Source organism: Sus scrofa, chromosome 4 (assembly GCF_054392235.1).
Source record: "Sus scrofa isolate SSC_HxYL_T2T_F1_AM1 chromosome 4, Sscrofa_HxYL_maternal_Yorkshire_Landrace_v2.0, whole genome shotgun sequence".
Lineage (NCBI taxonomy): Eukaryota > Metazoa > Chordata > Mammalia > Artiodactyla > Suidae > Sus > Sus scrofa.
The window spans coordinates 45,809,712-45,829,718 of NC_139386.1; the positions used below are offsets into that span (position 1 = coordinate 45,809,712).

Genomic DNA, 20,007 nt, shown 5'->3' on the forward strand with positions numbered 1-20,007 from the left:
ATGACATACGAGAACAAAATAAAGGCTGAATAAAATTCTAAAACAAAATGAGTTTTCTCTTTCTAAATTCTAAAATTATTAAAGAATAACAACTTGAAAAAATGTTGATTTAATTCATTCTTTTATTTTTCTTTTAACAACATCAGATAACATGAGCAAAATTATATTGCTCACTATAGTTACACACATTCTTTTTTGCTTTATATAGGTTGTAAACATATTTATGTGGATAAAATTTTTGACTAAAGATATATTCCAGAACTCTGACATATATTTTTCTGAGTTAGGACAAAAGAACGCTTATGAAACTTCCATAAGATACCAGCATGACATCTGCCATTTTTTAAGAGTTTAATTTTATGTTACAGCTTTTAAAATAACTTTTACTGAAGTGTTATGAAACAAAGAAGCTGACTATACAAATCTTGTTCATAACCATACTGGTCATTTAAAAAATAAAAAAAATAATAAATTTCACTCAACCAGCTAGAAAAAAATAGCTACCATAAGTTAAATACAGTATTTTAGAATACTTTAAATATAGGTGGAATTTATAATGACTAATTTCATTCTATCTTGTTTTATTACTTATTAATGCTTTTCTTTTAAAGTAACGTACTACTTTAAAATAAAGCCAAGCTGCTTAGTATTTTATAATTTCATACTTTTTTTATAAATTTCAGACCCCCAAAACTTCAGAACAAGGATTACAAAATAAATAGGCTTCAGAATATATTTTGTTTGCAGGCAGAATGATTCTTAATCTTTGGAAGTAGAAAACCTTCACGCAGTACTTACTTGCTCTACCTGTCCATAGCAGTTCCTATCAGCCACCTACATAGTCACCCCCTGTGCATATGATACTGACACATTTTTTAATATTATAAAACCCAGTATTTGCTTATGAAAATTAGTTGCATTCACGGAGAAAAAAATTCAAATATTATAAACTTAATGCAAACTCTTGCTACTTATTTCTTATTTGAGAAAAAGATCAAACCAAAAAGGTCTCATTTTCATAAAACCTCCTTACAAATTACCAGACACACTTATATATATATAGGAACTATCTCTTTAGAGAGAATACTGTTAGAAGTAACCTAAAATCTAAGTTAGACAAATTATTCAACTGAAAAGTATTGTACTGATTATATAGCCTTGGTTCCCAAACAGTGGCTTTCAACTTTATCCATATACATAACATAAAAATCCTCAAATATCTGTGAACATTTGTCTCAAATATTTGAGGAAAGGTGACATTAGTAAGGCAAACAAAATAACAAGTAACAAAGGCTTTCTTCTAATCCTAGAGAACGAAGCAAAAGAAAGATCTTGTAGGACAAATTGGAAAAGAGAAGGAATTTGAAGTAAATTTAACCTTGGACCCTTTTATTACATTGCTACTCTTTCTATTTGCACAATTTAAAGAATAAGAAAGGCCAAAAACTATTTCTTAGTGGAAAAGGCTGCAAGGACAGCAAAGCAGCTGAATACTGATGGAGAAAATACAGCAAATAATATAAAAATTGATACTTATGAAAATAATCAAGAAATAATGGTATAACCATTCTGAACTTTAAGAAACAGCTAGTATAACAATGAATTAGAAAGGCAGTAATCTGCTGAGTCTTCTTAAGTTATACACCAAAGATTTATATGTAATTCTTTAGACATTTAAATCTGTTTGGGAACACCTATTTACCTATGAATTTGTCTCATTTCTTAAAACTTAATAACTGATTCCCATCTGAATATTTTAAAATTATTAAAACAAGCTTCTTAGCTGCACTTTGATGGGATTATATTGAAAGCTTCAAAACACTAATCCCATCAACACCAAGGTTATTGTAATCAAGTACATTTAGAAGCATTAATTAAATTTGCTATCACCATCACCACATTATTGCAATGTCACAGAGACTGAGTCTTTCCTTTCTTCAAGACAAATTACATTAATATGGTTACTGAAAGCTTTCAGTAATAGGGAGGAAAAAATGGTTTTTATCTTATTTCAACACAGAACAGAATGTTGAGGTTCTTATATTAATAAAAATATCAGCACTTGATCTATAAATGATGTCCACCACAAGGGACTTACAAGTGTTTTAAAGACACCACTAGGGGACACTTGTTAAAATTTATCTCTGATACATTTTTTTAAAACCTATTAGTAACTTTGCCTTAAAACTGATTTAAGGTAGTTGAAGGTAGTTGTGTTTTTCAGAAACATTTGAACAATCCAATACTTGGTATGAACACTCAGCTCAGCACACTGTACTAAAACAAAACTGCAACACTTTATAAGACTAACTGCAATTTTCAGTAGCTGTGTTCAACTGTGTAACAGAATTGTAGTGTTCTCCTAAGCCATATGCATGTCTCATATATCTGGAATGAAAAAAGGAGAAATGAGTAGTTTAGTCAAAAAAAATCATTCTATATTAATGTTTATTATGTATATAAAACCAAGTACTCTGAATTAATCACTACACAGGGATATCTTCAATAGACTTCATTGATATATTACTTAACACCATTTGAAAAGCTGAGCAGTCAGTATGATCTGGTTCAATCACTCCACTGAGTCTGTCGAGTAAAACACAATCATTGGAGTGAAAAAAGAAAGACTGAGATGCTGAGTGCTCAATAAGCTTAAATTTTTACCTAAACCCAAGCCATTAATGACTACCTTAGTAGGTTTAGCTAATAAACACCAAAGCCAATGGTAAACTCTATGCTATGTTTCAGAGAACTGTCAATCAAGTAAAATACTTTTACAGTATGAAGAAAAAATTTCTAAGGAAATAAACAATCAGACAACATGAATGTATTTCAGCTTTTACGCTTGTTGAAACTTTTAGCATTATTAATGTGAAATCAGAACAATATGAAAACTAATCCTAAAATAACTATTATCTTCAGAAATGATTTTATTCTTAACTCATACACAAGAATAAATCACTAGAGGTATGAACAGTTATCTAAATCACAAATTTTGACAAGGCTAATTCTGTAATTCCTTTAACATAAAATAAGTATAATTAATGCTGCTGAAGATAGATTTGTTTTGATTTATCAACATATAGCCTAAAACCTTTTCATAATCCTTTGTGTTTTAATTATGAAAAATATTATCAGCAGGAATTTCTAAGTACTTACACAAGTATTAACGGTTTTTTTGAGTATTCTTCACCAACTACAATAGGAGGAGAATCTGCCTGTATTATCTCTATTGGTGATCGTAAAATGTGAGATAAGGCTCTTAGCTACAGAAAAGAAAATGTAAAACAAACAAAAATTAAAAAAAAAAAGAAAAAAAGAAAAGAAAGAAAATATATTAGTAAGGAAAATAAGGAGGTAAAACTTATCCAAATCATATACCGCTGAGTTTATGAGTAGGGCAACCAGTCAGAGCAGGGATCTGCTCTTGTTCCTCAATGTACACACCAAGATCCTGGCACATAGTGGGCTCTGTGTGAATACATATTTGTTCAAAAAAAATATATATATATATATATAATATTTATTAAATCAAATACATAAGTTTCAAGCCCTGGCTCCACAACAGCTTTTTGGAAATATCTACGCCATAGTTAATGAAGCAAGGTGTATGATTAGAATGGGCTCATTATACCAATCTATCTTTTTTCTTATACCTAAAAATAACATTTTTTAAAAAGCTAGCATGATATGGAGGGTGCAAAACAAGCTCTGAAAATCCTAACATCCTATTTAAATCTTCAGAAATCATATAAAGAATTTCTCTTTAATAGTTTAAACTCACTCCAATGTGAAAACAGCAACTTAAGAATGAATTTACAAACAATTTATGAGAAAATGTCCTTCAAAAGATGTTTTAAAGTTTTTCTCAATTTAAAAAGAGTTGCTTAGGTCTCCAATCCTCATATTAATTTGCATTCTTATAAAAAAGGTCAGGCATCTTCAATTACATCTAATGTAGTCACAAAGCTATTATGAAAACTTGCTGAGTTTCAGAGAGAAAGGATATAAAACAAATGGACATAGTTCCCTCTGGTGGCTCAGAAGAGGTACAAATATAGAGACTGCTGAGAAAAAGACCATGAAGAACCATTCATATCTTCAAATAACATAGTTCTTTAAGTAAAATAGAGCCACAAGCTAAGATTAATCATCATTACACAATAAAATTAATAATACCGCTAGATGCATCCATCTGGCACTTTAGCTTACAAACTTCTATGTATATACTCTTTCCCTTATTTAATATCCACAAATGGCCTTCCAGGTACACGTAGGGGTTTTATTATCCCTATTCAACAATTAGGAAACTGGAACTGATTCCTCAAGGTCCAAAACTGAGAAGTAAAAGAAAATAACCAAGACCTTTCTTTCCTCTTACCTCCTGAATTTCTAATGCCCTAGGCTACCTCATCACCACTTGACTTTAATGAAACAAGTTAACAGTAAGATAAACAATTGGAACTTAAAAAAAATTTGTGATAACGCCTTATAAGTGACTGAATATATTTTTTTTACAAGTGAACTTTAATGCATCATATATTGCTTCCACATCAATCGGTCAGTATCAACTAGGAACTCAAGACACAACTATAATAGATGTGGCAAGATTTGATCTGTAATCTCACACAAAAATAATGTTTTCTATTTCTGATATGAGATGTTACTTTTTCCAATAGTGATTTTCATCAGTTGAGCCACTAAGGTAAACTTTACCAAACTTGATTAAAATCTTCAATTTAAGAAAGTCCATAAAATCAAATATATTGCCAGTAGCAACATCACAAATGGAAACATGCAGATGCAACACTAGCCTCACCAACTCACAGACCAAACACTGGGCTATTTAAAATGACATAGTGCTTCAGTTCCCAAAGGCACATACTTTAATTGAAAGCCTAAGAATATGAACTCCCTATTTCAATGTTTTTTCATTAGAGAGATAGCAAATATATAAAGAAAAGGAATCTTCCAAGAGAAATTTGGATCATCTGAAAAATGTCTGAAAACTACAGAAGAAATTTTAGAAATACAATCCTCAATCACTATGAAAAGTTATAAACTTACCTCAAGCTGACCTCCCCATGCAGCTGTGTTTACAATATCATCACAGTACTTTCCAAACTCTTCTACAGAGAACAGATCAGAATACAGCACTTAATTTTTATAACTCATGTTAGATCCTTTTTTATAGCTCCCACATTTCCTAATGAAACTGCTGATGTTATAAACATTATAAACTCCTTTTTTACCTGTACTCTCCAGTATTTATTTCCCAAATCCAAACTCAACTCACTCTTAACTGTCTATCAACGAGCAAAAGCAATTCATTTCTGCTTCTCTCCCTCAGCCTGAGGCCCAGTTACCTTGACTGCATTACAAGCCCAACTCTTTCTTTACCGAGGCAGTGACCTCTAAAATTGTCACTATTGTGACATATATTTTAAAGTCCAAATCTGCATCTGAAAGAATGGGCTGAAAGACTAAAAAATGTATCATCTATAAAATCAGGTTCACTGTAAGATTATAAGATATATGAGAAGAGAATCGGAGTACAAGTACAAATGAGCTGAACCTCCTTTCCCAGTGATAGCATCAAATAGTGCCTCCACATATTTTGGAAATGTTCATTTTATTTGCATCAGTATAGGTTCTAGCCACAGAAAGGTCTTTCCAGATCAGTCCTGAGAGGAAGTAAAAGACCTAATCAGAGTTCAACAGCATACCTTGAGCATGTACACGTTTACACACAAAGTTAAAATGGGAAACTAACACCCCCTTGTTTGCAGGAAGGGAAAGAACTATGGGCACCTAGGAGAAAATATGTCCTGTGTGTCTGTCTCATATCCTAACACTCAGAACAGTGCCTAGAACAATTCTTGGCACACTGTGGCCTTCAATAAATATTGGCTGAAGGAAAGAAGATAGTTTTTCATCTTTTTCTGATTTAGCATGCTGAGTTGCCACCTCCTCTCCACTGCCCTACAGCTAGCAAAGTTAAGGACTCCAGCTCTATTAAATAAGAGATGACCTTGACCTTCCCCTCTTCAATACAACCTGGCCATATATATAACTTGCTCCCTGTGAATACTGCCACACCTGCTGCCTTATCTCAAGGACTAACTTTCTCCTTTACTCTCCTTTCTCTTTCAGAAATTCTTCAGTTTTTGCTCTGTCCTTTATTTGCTAGTTTTGTATCTTTTTAACCTTCCCATAAATATTTTATCTTAATTATCAAAGATATTATAGAGACTAATAAGGCAGGTTATTAACTGATTTGTTTTTGGTTTTGCAAAGTCAAATCCCGCCTGAATATTATAGCTTACTGAAAATAAAATTAAATCTCCCAGGAGTTCCCGTTGTGGCGCAGTGGTTAATGAATCAGACTAGGAACCATGAGGTTGAGGGTTCGATCCCTGCCCTTGCTCAGTGGGTTAACAATCCGGTGTTGCCATGAGCTGTGGTGTAGGTCGCAGACGCGGCTCGGATCCCCCGTTGCTGTGACTCTGGCGTAGGCTGGCAGCTACAGCTCCGATTCGACCCCTAGCCTGGGAATCTCCACATGCCACAGGAGTGGCTTAAGAAATGGCAAAAAGACCAAAAAAAAAAAAAAAAAAAATTTAAATCTCCCAAAGCACAGGATAAATGGAAGAAATTAGTTTTCCTAATCATTCTCTACTTACAGTCTTCAGGCCCTATACTTCCAGAGACTAGTCAAAGCTTAACTCTATGAAATATGAATTTATGACACATTTTTAAAAGTAATGATGAATCTTATTTCTATTTTTATCTTACATAAAAGATTAATATATTTAACTATAAAATGGATAAGTACTTAAAAGATCTTAATTTACCAAAATGTGGTAGTATCTATTAACATTATCTAAATTAATTTTGCCTCAATTTTGAGTTTTTTTCCCCCCCCAGAAGGACTTTTCAGGTTTTTCTTATTTTCAGTTACAAGAAGCCCTTGGTTTAACAACCAACACAACAAGAACATCAACAACACACAGTAAAGAAAAATAAATTACCTGGCGTATACATCTCTCCTGTATTAGGATTCGTTAAAAATGGCAGGAAGTCTTCCACATGACTTTGCATATAGTCAGCAGTTTGACTTCTTAATGCAGCCACAGTCAGAGTGCACTCCTGTTCTTTCAGTTGATCTTCAATGGCTCTATACATACAGTGCCCATCAGATGGAATCTGTTTAATTTCCAACTGTCTAGCTCCCAGTATCTGAGCAAGTTTTTCACTTTCTACATGTCTAGCTCCAGTTAAGTTTTCAATTTCAGCTTCAGCTATCCTTTCTTCCCGCTCCTTTTCCAATGCAGCTTTCTTTTCCTGTGGAGAGAGGAATGTAGGAAAGTTAATTCCTAAAAATTAGGGCTAATTTACATTTATTATGGGGATAGAAATATAAGATTCTCAAAATTTTTGGCCATTTTTCTCCATTCTCCCACAAGTACTACCATATCAGTGATCTCATCACTTAGAGAATTTTCTATATTATGAACTCTATTAAAAGCAAATAACACTTTTCATCTTATTGAGAATCCAACATGTAGCTCCGTACTAGGACAAAAAATTCCCTCAAATTTTTTTGAAGTCTATTTAAAAATTATATGCCAAGTTTCTGAAAACTTCACTTACTGATTTCAAAGTACTATCTTAGGAATGAGTTCTCCTAGGCATTAAAGCAACATCAGTTTCATATTTAAGTCTAAGCTAATCCAAACTTTTTAAGTATCACTCCACCAGTGAGGTCTTAAAGTGCTCAACTGCCAGCTCACCAGTGAGGCATTAACATGCCAAGGCCATTACAAGGGTACAGGAACTATTTATCCTACTTAAAAAAAAAAAAATGTGTGTGTGCATACACATACACACATTTAATTAAAGTAACAGATAAAAACATTCTTCTTTATGAAAAATTAAAATATTACAGATAAAGTTTCCCTTAAGGACCATTGCCAATCACAGTGACTACTCTAAAGGTCTGGTGTGTATCTTTCGAGATTTTTTTATTTCTATGTATACTTATCAATACACATGTACCCAAAGAAAATGTATAGGAAAAAAATATCTTCACAAAAGTGGTATCATGCATTACATCTACAACTTGCTTTCCTTACTCAAATGTCATAAGAAATCTTCCCATGCCAGCATATACAAGGTTGAGATGGGGAGAGGGCAATGAAAGATTTGTGACATGAAGGATGGATAGGAAAAAGTGGGAAGGTTGAGGAAAAAAGGAAAAAATTCCTAACAGTTGGAATAATAAGAATCAAAAGCCATAAAACACCATATGTTTCACAGCTGAACACAGTCCATATAGCTAGAGTACCAGAGAAAAACGTCAAAAGATAAGGTTAGAGGCAAAAAAGATGGTATATAGTTAATATACATGGAATCTATGCATACATACTTAAAAAAAATAAAACACCAGAAGAATATACATAAAATATTTATAGTGCTTTTCTATAGATGGTAGTTTTATTTAGTGTTTAGCCTGCATGTATGTGTGTAAGAACATCTAAGTCTTTATATTTCACCTGTATACTGGGATCAAGTGCTTTTTAAGAGAATAAAAAGAAACTAAATTCTATAAATCTTGATATTGATAGCAAATCACAGTGAAGGATTTGGATAAACCAAGAAAAAAAAAGTAAAAGGTAAAGATTTTTACGTCCCTAGCTCTAACCTCTCCTTGGGGCAGAAGATGTAAACGCAAAGGCAAATTTCAGTGTCACTTAACGCCACCTGCTTGTATTATATGCCTGTAATGTGCCAAAGTTACATAAATCAAAAGCAGTATTATCTTCCTACTAAACCTATTTAAGTTTTTCTTCCCAACTCCAACCATTGCCAGCAGTAATATGAAACAACTTACATTTCACTGCATACCTACAACTGTGGATCATAGTGGCATACAATCTTAAAACACAAGATGGCACTACTACTTTTTAAAAGATTATAAAAAAACATTTTCAGAGGGGAGAGGAAGGATAAGCACCTTGGATATCATTTAATCCAAAACCCCTTATTTTCCTCTTCTGAGGAAACAGCACGCAGAAAGATTTCCAAAGGCCATACAGCTGGTTAGAAGCAGAGTAGGGACCAAGGACAACATAGAGAGCTCCTTCTATCCAGGCACCTAAATCAGAATAAAAGTTGGAGCATACAGGAGCTGGAGTTAATGATGTCATGTACTAGTTACTGGAAGAGTGGAACTTTATACTCTCTGTAAAACCTTAATATAAGCCTCTAAAATGCTACTCCAATCACTTCATTTTTTTTTTTTTTTTTTTTTTTTTTCGCTCATGCTCTCTGCTTCAATACTACAAAGCAATTGTGTTTCCTTTCCAGGGCATTAGGTATGAAACCCACTCGATTCTTTTCCCAACCATGTAGAGTTTTCCAAAGGAATGAGGCACTTTCCTTTCTACAACCCTAGCACTGGGGATAAAAATGGCACCAGTAAATTCTAATAAAAATGTATTTAAGATGAAAACAGTACATAACTCTTGAATATACTGTCATTAAAACTAGTCATGTTGAATAGTAATATAGCAAAAATAATCCTAAAATCTTAAGAGTTGGGTACTTAGTCCAGGGGTTGTATCAAACCTTCAGTATGCCATTGAAACAAGCTAGGCCTCAGCTTTCTCATTTGTAAAGTAAAAAACTGATCTAAATCTCATTCCAAGCTCTCAAATTTCATATTTTTGGAAGCCAGTTCTAAGTTCTACTTCAGGATCTTTCCACCATACCATTGAGCTTTCATTGAAGTTCTCTCAAGTAAATGAAATACTTCCTATGCTTTTCCACATTAAAAATAAGGCTTTGGCTCTATAATATTCCAATAATAAATCTTCATATAAAGTTTTGTCATGTTTTTCTATCAGAGAGTTGCTTCTCTCCCAGTTAACTGGCTCTTCATTCCTCGGTGCCACAGGCAAAAAAAAAAAAAGTGATTTGACGTAGTCTAATACTCAATTATCCACTGTTTCCAGGTTCCATTTTCTTAAATACTACAAATGTTCAGTGTTTTCTGTTCCAGAATCCTATTAATATAATAAAGCAATAAGAAAATTAAGGAAGTTTTATTTTTTTTAGTAATATATCATGTTAACATAGAAGGAAATATTTATAAATCATTCTGAAATAATTGTTTCATATATTTGTAGTTCGCTTAAATATTCTGAAAAATATTTTGAGATGGAGTCGACAACTTTAATTATAAGCTTTCAATTGTTTTCCAAATAAAGACATTGGTAAAAGTATTTAAAATAGATGACCTCTTATACCAATATTCCTGCATGTGACAAAATAAGATGGTTGTATATATTAAAAAATCTATTGCAATGGTCAGATGCTCATTACTAAAAAGTCTGAAAGAAATCAGGCCATGAGAATTAAAAATTTTAACGAAGAGGAATTAACATTTCCTACAACACTTTTTCTTTAGGCTACTCTTGTCCATTCCCTTCACAGGCATTTGACATCACCAAAGGATGGGAAGAGTTGTGTTTATTTCAAAGAGAGATCAGTTCAGCATTTTTGAAAATGCGCCAGCAAGACAGAAACTGTTCAAATAATTAATATGCATCAATACAAAAGTTAGGCTGCTTTTTTAGATGGCAGGATATCTCATATATTCACATAATTTACTTTTGATTCAATGATAAGAAATTTTATTCATTACTTTCCCGAAACATAAAGAGATTGTTTTGTACACTGTATTTTGATACTTACATTCTTATTGTTATAGTCTTTACTGTTTTCAGTGAAAGTTGTATGTGTCTTAAAGGTATAAATCTTCCTTTACAAAACTTTACAAATTTCTTTTTTCCTTGATATCTTATTAACAATTCTCATCACAATCTGAACCATAAAGATCCAATTAGTTTTCTTTTGACCAGAGTTTTCTTTTTTTGATAAGGTAGCTGTGGATTTTATTTATTTGGAATCTCTGATCTCCACTCACAGTAGCCTTGAGTTTCCCTTTACGATATACAATAGATTTGGGGGTTTTTGTTTGATTTTCCTTTTTCAGATTCTTTTCCCGTTCGATTTTCATAGAATATTGGTTAGAGTTATGTTTTCCAAAATTAAATAGGTGCTACTCTTAAATACAGCAATTACTAAGCATAGGTAATTCCAACAAATATTTTATTATGCTTCCGCCCAGCAAAATTTCTGCCCTTTACTTTTGATCTATAGAAAATAGAGGGTAATTATAAGGCTATAACAGAAAGAATACTAAATTTCATAAGCCTATGAAAGTCACAATTATAATTACTCAAGAATAAAGTTTTACATTAGTATGAGAAATATTTAACAATTTGCAACTTGAGCAACTTTCAAACAAACAAATACTTGTCTTAGGTTGAATTTTAAGTACTATGCAGTACTTAACAGTGAACAATACTATTATTGTTCACAACTAGGTCAACCAAGTTGTTCTCCAGGCCTGTGTTAAGGCTTTGGAAACAGTAAATTACTTAAGTCACAATAACTCTATGCAGTAGGTATTATTTCTCCCCATTTTATACATGTGAAACTGAGGCTTAAAAATGTTAAGAATCTTACCCAGGAGTTCCCGTCGTGGCGCAGTGGTTAATGAATCCAACTAGGAACCATGAGGTTGCGGGTTCAGTCCCTGCCCTTGCTCAGTGGGTTAAGGATCCGGCGTTGCCGGCGTTGCCGTGGGCTGTGGTGTAGGTTGCAGACGCGGCTCGGATCCCGCGTTGCTGTGGCTCTGGCGTAGGCCGGCAGCTACAGCTCCAACTGGACCCCTAGCCTGGGAACCTCCATATGCCACAGGAGTGGTCCAAGAAATGGCAAAGACAAAAGAAAAAAATCTTACCCAAAGCCACCACAGTAAGTGGGATTAAAAACTCCCATTTGAGTTCCCATCGTGGCTCAGTGGAAACGAATCCAACTAGGAACCATGAGGTTGTAGGTTTGATCCCTGGCCTTACTCAGTGGGTTAAGAATCCAGAGTTGCCATGCACTGTGGTGTAGGTCGCAGACGAGGCTCAGACCCTGCGTTGCTGTGGCTGTGGTGTAGGTCGGCAGCTGTAGCTCTGACTCAATCCCTAGCCTGGGAATCTCCATATGCCTCAGGTGTGGCCCTAAAAAGCAAAAAAATAAAAAACTCCATCGGACTGACACTGAATTTAATGCTCTAATAAATTATGTACTACTAAATTATAAGATACAAAGCTAGTTTAAAAATAATCATTTAAATCCTAGAAAACTTCAAAATCGGATTTTCAAAGGGAAAAGGCCTAACCTAATCTAATCTCATTCTCATAATTTTGATATCATAAACTCATTATATCCAATAAATCAGTTTCTTATAGCTCTGATGATGCAAAATGTCATCCCCATACCTGTTTTTGCGCATGTTGTTTCTTTCTTACTTCAAATATCCTAACTAAAAATTATACATCCTTAAAATGACAACATTTATTTAACATTTAGCATAAAAAATTTTTCCTTCTCTGAATTTTCATCACAACTAACCAATACATATATACCTACATAATTCTGATAAGTTTGTACACCTATATATCTTGCCTAACTTCTAGGTTCAAATTCTTATTTTATCATGTAATACCACAGTTTTTAACCAAAGCTGTACTTCAGAATCACCTGGGCTCACACTCTTAAGATTCTAAACTGTTAAGTCTGGGATAATATATTTGGAAAACATATCCTTTGCATACCCCACTTCCTAGCCTCACCCTCCTATGAGAACTGCTAACTGGACATATTACTTTATACTGGCTTCAGCCTATTTTCCTCTCTATAATAGGGATAAGAAATTCTACTTCATAGGATTACTGTTAGGACTAAATGAGATTTCATATAATCTAAAGCCTAACATAGTCTCTAGCACATGGCAAGTACTTAATAAATATCAGTTAAGGTTCTTTAGCAAGGAACTCCATTTTTTTTCCTATTCCCTTCCTATACAATACCTAGGATAGTATTAAGCTCATAGTACTAACAAGTATTTGGTGACATTCATACCCGTCTCTTTTGTGCTTTTGATATCCGAAGTGGCTGATTCTCAAGAACCAGGTTTGAAATATTAACAGCAACAGAATCTATCTGAAGGAAACAAAAAACATTAACAAGTTAAATAAAAATACTTTAAAGTTATTATTCAAAGTGTTAATCATTAAATTATTATTGAAAGTCACAAATATGTGTCATCTCACAATTCAAATTTGAATAGCACCAATACTAAATGTCATAGCTTTGTCTCCTCTATTTTTAAGGGAGAATCTGTCAGATTCCCAAGACCTTTCCTTATGGTTCTTCAAAGATTCCTACATGGTTTCCTTCCTTCTTAGAATGCCTACTGCATTCATCTAAATATTTCCTATAAATGCTAAGTCATTCACCACTCCAACTTCCATTCTCTAAACGTGCTGACTCAGTTCATTACTATCTTCATAACCTCAAAAATGGTGGCAAAGACCTTTCTCCATCCTCATTAGCTGGAACCCGATGAGCACTGCTTCATGACCCTAGTAACAAACTGAGTTTCTTCTATCCTTTCCCATCTACTGAAAAACTATAAGTATAGGAGTTCCCGTCGTGGTGCAGCAGAAACAAATCCGAACAGGAGCCATGAAGTTGTGTGTTCAATCCCTGGTCTTGCCTAGTGAGTTAAGGAGCTGGCATTGCTGTGAGCTGTGGTGTAGACTGCAGATGTGGCTCGGATCCTGCACTGCTGTGGCTGTGGTGTAGGCCGGCAGCTGTAGCTCCAATTTGACCCCAGCCTGGGAACCTCCATATGCTGCAGGTGTGGCACAAAAAAAAAAAAAAAACAGAAACAAAAACCCTGTAAGTGTAAAATAATTATCATTATTACAATGAATCTTAATCATCACATAACCATTATGTGTTTGCTCTAGAAAAAAGATACTAGACTTATAACAGGATTAGCAGCTGGTATTTTAATACTGCAACTATAAGTTAAACTAGTTTTTAGCATGACACATACATGATACATATTAAGGCCTCTAATAACAAGAGTCTCCAAGGTTATGGCCCAAATGATCAAAATATCAAAATCAGATTAAGGCTTCAAAGAGTGCTTATCAACTTTAGGGAAATTAGGATTCCTAGATTTTTCAGAGGAATTTGCTAACATTTACAAATGGCCATAATGACAACAGGCAAAATACAAAAAAGCATCTGAAAATAAAGAGAAAGCAATGACAAAAGAATTCAGGTAACTTTCAGGGGTTTCAGTTAAAAAAAAAAAAAAAGATAATAGTTCAAAACAAAATGACAGTTTGTATCTTAACATTTGAACAATATGTAGCTTATCAAATATTTTTTTTGTCCTTAGAAACCTAGGAGATAAATCTCAAGTTTGAAAGGCCTGAGAAAGCAACAAAACTATCTCACCATTAGAAAAGATAGGGAGACAATTAGGAATACGCTGATTGTGACAACACAAACACCTGAAGCATTATGCCTTGTTACTTGGAAAGAGAATATGTTATAGGCACTGAAGGCCAGGATCTTGATGACTGCCTAAAAATTTAAGAAAATAAGACTATATTTATTATAACAACCACTGTAAATCAATACAGATAAGCTGTTTTCCCTGTTAGGAGCAGATCAAAAATGAATGGAATGAAATAAAATAAAATTTATTTATGGTAGATAAAATGTTGCATGTACATAGGAACTTTCTATCAAAAACAGGAGTGAGGTTATGAGGTCTAGGATCTTTGATATCTAAAACCCATGCAATAAACCAGATAAGATGGTAACAATTCAGTATTCACTTTCTGGAGTAAGACTGTTCTGATTTTGAACTCTGGCTTTGGTACTTAATAGCTGTTATAAAATCAGAACAAAGGTTTTAATCTGAGTCTGTCTCCCATTTGAAAAAGGGGGTTATCTACACTTACTTCAAAGGTAATACTTCATAGTGTGTTACTGTGGGAATTATATGAGATAACACATGTAACACGTTAAAGTGTATTGCAGACAATACATTGTGCATGGCTACGGTGATGAAATAAATATTAGCTAAAATGATGATAGTTAACAGACTCCAATTTAACCAAGAAACGTCAATACATTTCCATTCATTACAAATTGTTAATAAAGAACTTTTTTTTTTTACTACTTCTCTTGGAGCATATGGAAGTTCCCAGGCTAGAGGTAGAACTGGAGCTGCAGCTGCTGGCCTACACCACAGCCACAGTTAACACCTGATCCAAGCCACATCTGCAACCTCTCCTCCTTAAAAGGAGAGGTTGCTTAAAAAAAAAAATCAGTAATATTTATATCATATGAATGTGAAGAAATTTATGCTCAAGAAAGTTAAGCAGCTTACAATCCAATAACCAATTGCCCAGGTTACAATCCTATTTAATGTCAAGTCTAGAAGACTGGTCTTCCAACCTCCATTTGGTGAAGCTTCCTCTAGTCCATCTTATCAATCTGTTCATCTTTGGGGCAAGTGAACAGTTAAAGAAGTGGACTTTCTTTGCTGTCCTCCCTTAAAAAACACACTCATGTAAATCTGGTCAGAAAAATATCAGAAAGGTGATGCGAGAGATTTCTTTCCCTCCAATTTTGTGATTTATATATAAGTAAACGGTTTAAGAGAAGTGCACAATTGCTATCAAATGCTGTAGACAAAAAAGGAACATTACTTCACATACTTTACTCTCCTTAGAAGTCAGCTTCAATTGCTCCAGTTCCTTTCTATGTTTCTGTTCCATTTCTGCTTCTAACTTAGCAACATCTTCAGTGAGTTGCTTCCTCCTCTTTTTGTCATTCTTGGGAACAACATTCTTCATACTCTGAATTTTGGCTGGAAAGCCACGAAAATCATTAGATCAAAAACCCAGGGATTCAGAAGAAACAAGAAATAGTAACAATAAGAGGATGGTAAGAGAGGAGGGTTTAGAAGTAATTATAATAGCAAGAAGAGTAATTACATAATAGTTACAGAGAAGAGCCCAGAAAAATATGGACTGCCCCCCCAACCCCAAATAAAATCTAGTAACACAACCGTCAGTTTGGTGTGGTAGGAGTAAAAAGAAAAAAAAAAAGACTCAAGTTTTTAAATCTTTCAAGCATCCCTTCTGAGGAACTAGGGAAGGAATAGGAAATGGAGCTGGGAGAGGGCCCTGTGTCCAAGTTCGTAGTTTCCAGGTGTTTCCAGGCACCCGCACCAGGACGGTAGCGGACTTAAGAAGCAGCTTCCGAAGATCTGGGGGATTATGGGACCCAGGGGAGGCGGGAGGGAAGAAGTTACTGGTTACTCTGGAGAAGCCTCGGAAGATCCAGCTCCGGAACTGGCCCGCCACGCGCCCTTCCCTGGGCCCTGGCGTCTTCTAGGTTCCCATTCCCCGTCACCTTGCAACTCCTTCTTCTCTTTGCGATGCCTTCTCACCAGCTGCTCCTCCTCATCAAGCTCCTCGGTCAAGACTGCCTCCATGACGACCAGGTAAGCCCAGCACACGCGCGGGAAGAAACCAGCACGACCAGCTACAGAGCACCTTCCACCCTTCAACCCTCACCTTCGGCGCCATTGGCCGCAGCTGGGACCCAGCCCCGCCTTCAAGGCGGTACCGGATCTGAGCCGAGCCTTAGGAGCGAGGAGGAAGAATGGCGTACTAAGCATGCGCACCCCCGCGTGACGCGCTCTGATGGGACGGGGCGGGGCGGGGCGGGGCGGGGCGGCGGGGGTGGAGCGCAACGGTTTGTGGGGGTGTGGCTTAACCGACTGAAGTTTGCAGCCTGCAGTTGACCCCGTCGCTAGAGCGCTTTTGGCAGTAAAGCTACTGTTGCGTCTGCTGACCAGGCCGTGAAGCGCGCAAAGATGACGTTGTAGAAACCATTTTGGATGTTCTTTTTGTTTTGTTGGGTACCTCGGACCGTGTCCTTTAATCTTCGTTTTTGGTTCCATTACTAGGAAGTTCTTTTCAAAAGGTAAGAAGGAAAAATAAAAAAATTTCAGTGAAACTTTTAATAAGTATGAATGAGGATCTTTGTGCTGCGTAAATCAAACAGTAGGGAATTAAGTTCTGTTTATTATTTTCAAGGTTATAATACCGCAGTTCCGAAGAAAAACAGCTAAGTAATTGAGAAAATGCCGCCTCTTGAAACGCCTGTAGCGATGGAAACAGAAGAGATAATAAGGACTAAGTATCATAGAACACAGGAGTTTAAAGACCTAATCTCAGTGATAAAGAAGCTATTGTCAGAGCGTTTGAAAAGTATCAGGGAATTGAGATAACAGAAATGTGCAAGCCTGATGGGGCAGGAGATCGATTTACTTAAGTTAAGCCAAACGAGAAATTTTTACAGCATGCAAAAAAAAAGAAAAGAAATCAAGTAAAGCGAAGAGACACCTAGAGGGCCTGTCCAGGAGGTACAATCTTGGCATAATAGGAATACCTGAAACAGGACAAATCAAATGAAGCTGAAACTATAATTAAGGAACTAATCGTAGAAAAATCTACAGAGTTGAAGAAGGAACCAGATCTGCAAATGGAAAAAGTTAACAGGGTATCATTAAAATTTAATGAAAGCAACACCCTGACATATCCTGGTGATATTTTTAATTTGAAGGGATAAAGAAAAACTTCTACAAGTATCCAGAGAAAGCAAGTTTCTTTACATGGGTGAAAGTCAGGCTGACTTCACATTTTTCACTTGCAAGTCTTAAGTGCCAGAAAACAATGGAACAATGTCTTCAGAGTTTTAAGGAAAAATAATTTTGAAACAAGTATTATATACTCTGCCAAGTTATCATTTCTGTACCAAGGCAGCTGGAAGACATGAAGGGGTAAAGAAAATGTATCTTTTGAAGTTCCCCTTGTGGCTCATCAAGTAAGGCAAGAACCCATCAAGTAAGGCGTATCCCCAAGAATGCTGTTTGATCCCTGGCCCCACTCAGTGGATTAAGTAGCCAGTGTTGCCCTGAGCTGGGGTGCAGGCTGCAGCTCCTATCCATATTCCCTGGGTGCAGGCCTAAAAAATAAGAAATTGCATCTTTCAAGTACAATCCTTGACAAAGTTGCTAAATGATATTTAGCTAACAACATGAATTAAAATGCCTCGAGGAAGCAATTGTATGAGAAAGTTACCGGTAAATATTAAACTAGTTAAACAGCATTAAAGTCAAATTGTTACATAGAGTTACAAAACGAAATGCAAAAATAAATTTGTAAATCCTGTCTAAAATTTCAGTTTAGGTCCTTTTAAATTGTGAAAAGGCATGCCAAACATTTAATGAATAGTTTTATTTTTAGCATTATAATATAGATAAAGATATCCATGTTCCTAAGCTAAACAAGTAGATAACAGGACTTTGTCACTGTGGACAGAACCTGTAGAATAACGGTATATCAAATGTTAATCTGACAAAATAGGAAAACCTGTCAATCAAATTTGCTATTCCCTATTTTTAAATACCGAGGGTGGGGGGAATAGCAAATTTGTCTGTAATGTAATATTGGTAGTGTAAAAAAAATTCCCATATCACTGGTTGGGGGGCGGTAGTAGTTTAAAACCTTGTTTTATATACATCTTGCCTACAGAAAATCAGTACCTATTGCTTCATGTAGTAGCTCATTCTAGTAAATTTGAAAATGAGATAACAAATAAAAATAGAAAACATTCCAGTTTTTTGGATTGGAGAGGAGGTGGTGAAAAACAGCATTAAAGCATTGAAATTAGATTGACACAGGAATATAGCTAAGTTATTTCACTCATAAACTGGTTAAATATTCCTACCAAAAAGATTAAAATTGGATCAAAAATCAATCTCTAACCCTGGATACATTAGTATAAAACAAAGGATAAAAGAGTTTAAAGACAATGGAAACTATAAGTCATAGAAATGGATGTAGGGAGCAATATTTTTATTAGAACTCAAGCTTATAAAATATAAGTTCTTGTGATATTTAAGAAGCTTTATGTGGTAAATAAATGGCATTCATATGTAAAACAAATGTTCAGTACTTTGATGTGAGTGTTTTAATGATGTACACGTTATTGGACTCTGAGTTCATACTTATTAATCAAGTAAATGATGGAGTTCTCATCACGGCTCAGCAGAAATGAATCTGACTAGCATCCATGAGGACGCAGATTCGATCCCTGGCCTTGCTCAGCATTGCCGTGAGCTGTGTGTGGTGTGAGCTGTGGTGTAGGTCGCAGACATGGCTCAGATCTGGTTTTGCTGTGGCTGTGGCATAGGCCAGCGGCTATCCCTCCGTTTCCACCCCTCGCCTGGGAATCTCTATATGCAGCTCTGTGGCCCTAAAAAGACAAAAGACAAAAAATGAAAAGTTGAGATGGTTAAGGAGTTGTTAAATAGTTGAGGTGTGTGTGTATTTGCATTCTTTTCATATTGTACAGAAACATTTCTAAATTATTTAATACTAGGGTATGGGGAAAACTTAAATTTCTAGAAAGCACAAATGATCACATTGCAAAAAAGCCTACAAACTAAGTCTAAATGCTGAAGTCACACACTTTTTCAAATGCTCTTAGGTAACTTTTGGGTCAGAAAGGAAATTATTGGAGTTCCCATCATGGCTCAGTGGTTAACAAACCTGACTGGTAACCATGAGGTTGTGGGTTCAATCCCTGACCTCACTCAGTGGGTGAGTGGCCTCATTCAGTGGGACCAGGCATTGCCATGAGCTGTGGTTCGGTTGCAGATTTAGCTCAGATCCCACATTGCTGTGGCTGTGGTGTAGGCTGGCGGCTACAGCTCTGATTAGACTCCTCACCTGGGAACCTCCATATGCCACAGGCGCAGCCCTAAAAAAGATACACACACAAAAAGGAAATTATAACAAATGCTGATAATTTAAGAACTGCAACAATTAGGACTTTCTGAAATATATGGATTATGAAATGGGTGTACAAAAGGTAAGAAACTAAGCATGGGAACACTAGATGAAAAATGGAATATACACCTAGGAAAGACCTAGTAAC

The 20,007-nt window shown here is 35.2% G+C and overlaps 1 protein-coding gene and 1 long non-coding RNA gene across 9 annotated transcripts; one reads left to right on the forward strand and one right to left on the reverse strand.

Moving 5' to 3' along the window:
• Positions 1-104: 104 nt before the first annotated feature.
• OTUD6B (OTU deubiquitinase 6B) lies at positions 105-16,616 on the reverse strand. 8 transcript variants are annotated; one of them, XM_085021094.1, is made up of 8 exons: positions 16,575-16,616; positions 15,711-15,862; positions 13,045-13,125; positions 9,017-9,157; positions 7,032-7,344; positions 5,068-5,129; positions 3,160-3,266; positions 105-2,388 (listed from the first exon to the last, which is right to left on the reverse strand). In XM_085021094.1, the coding sequence occupies exons 4-8, from the start codon at positions 9,026-9,028 to the stop codon at positions 2,307-2,309; spliced, it is 576 nt and encodes a 191-aa protein (XP_084877220.1). In that variant the 5' UTR covers positions 9,029-9,157; positions 13,045-13,125; positions 15,711-15,862; positions 16,575-16,616; the 3' UTR covers positions 105-2,306. The 8 variants fall into 8 exon arrangements, with proteins under 8 accessions (XP_084877220.1, XP_084877219.1, XP_084877218.1 ...); XM_085021093.1 differs by having other exon boundaries at positions 16,448-16,597; XM_085021092.1 differs by having other exon boundaries at positions 16,411-16,597.
• LOC100516731 (uncharacterized) lies at positions 16,334-19,013 on the forward strand. Its single transcript, XR_115866.5, has 3 exons — positions 16,334-16,501; positions 16,794-16,986; positions 17,100-19,013. It is a non-coding gene; the product is annotated as an uncharacterized LOC100516731 (long non-coding RNA).
• The last annotated feature ends 994 nt before the right edge of the window (positions 19,014-20,007 follow it).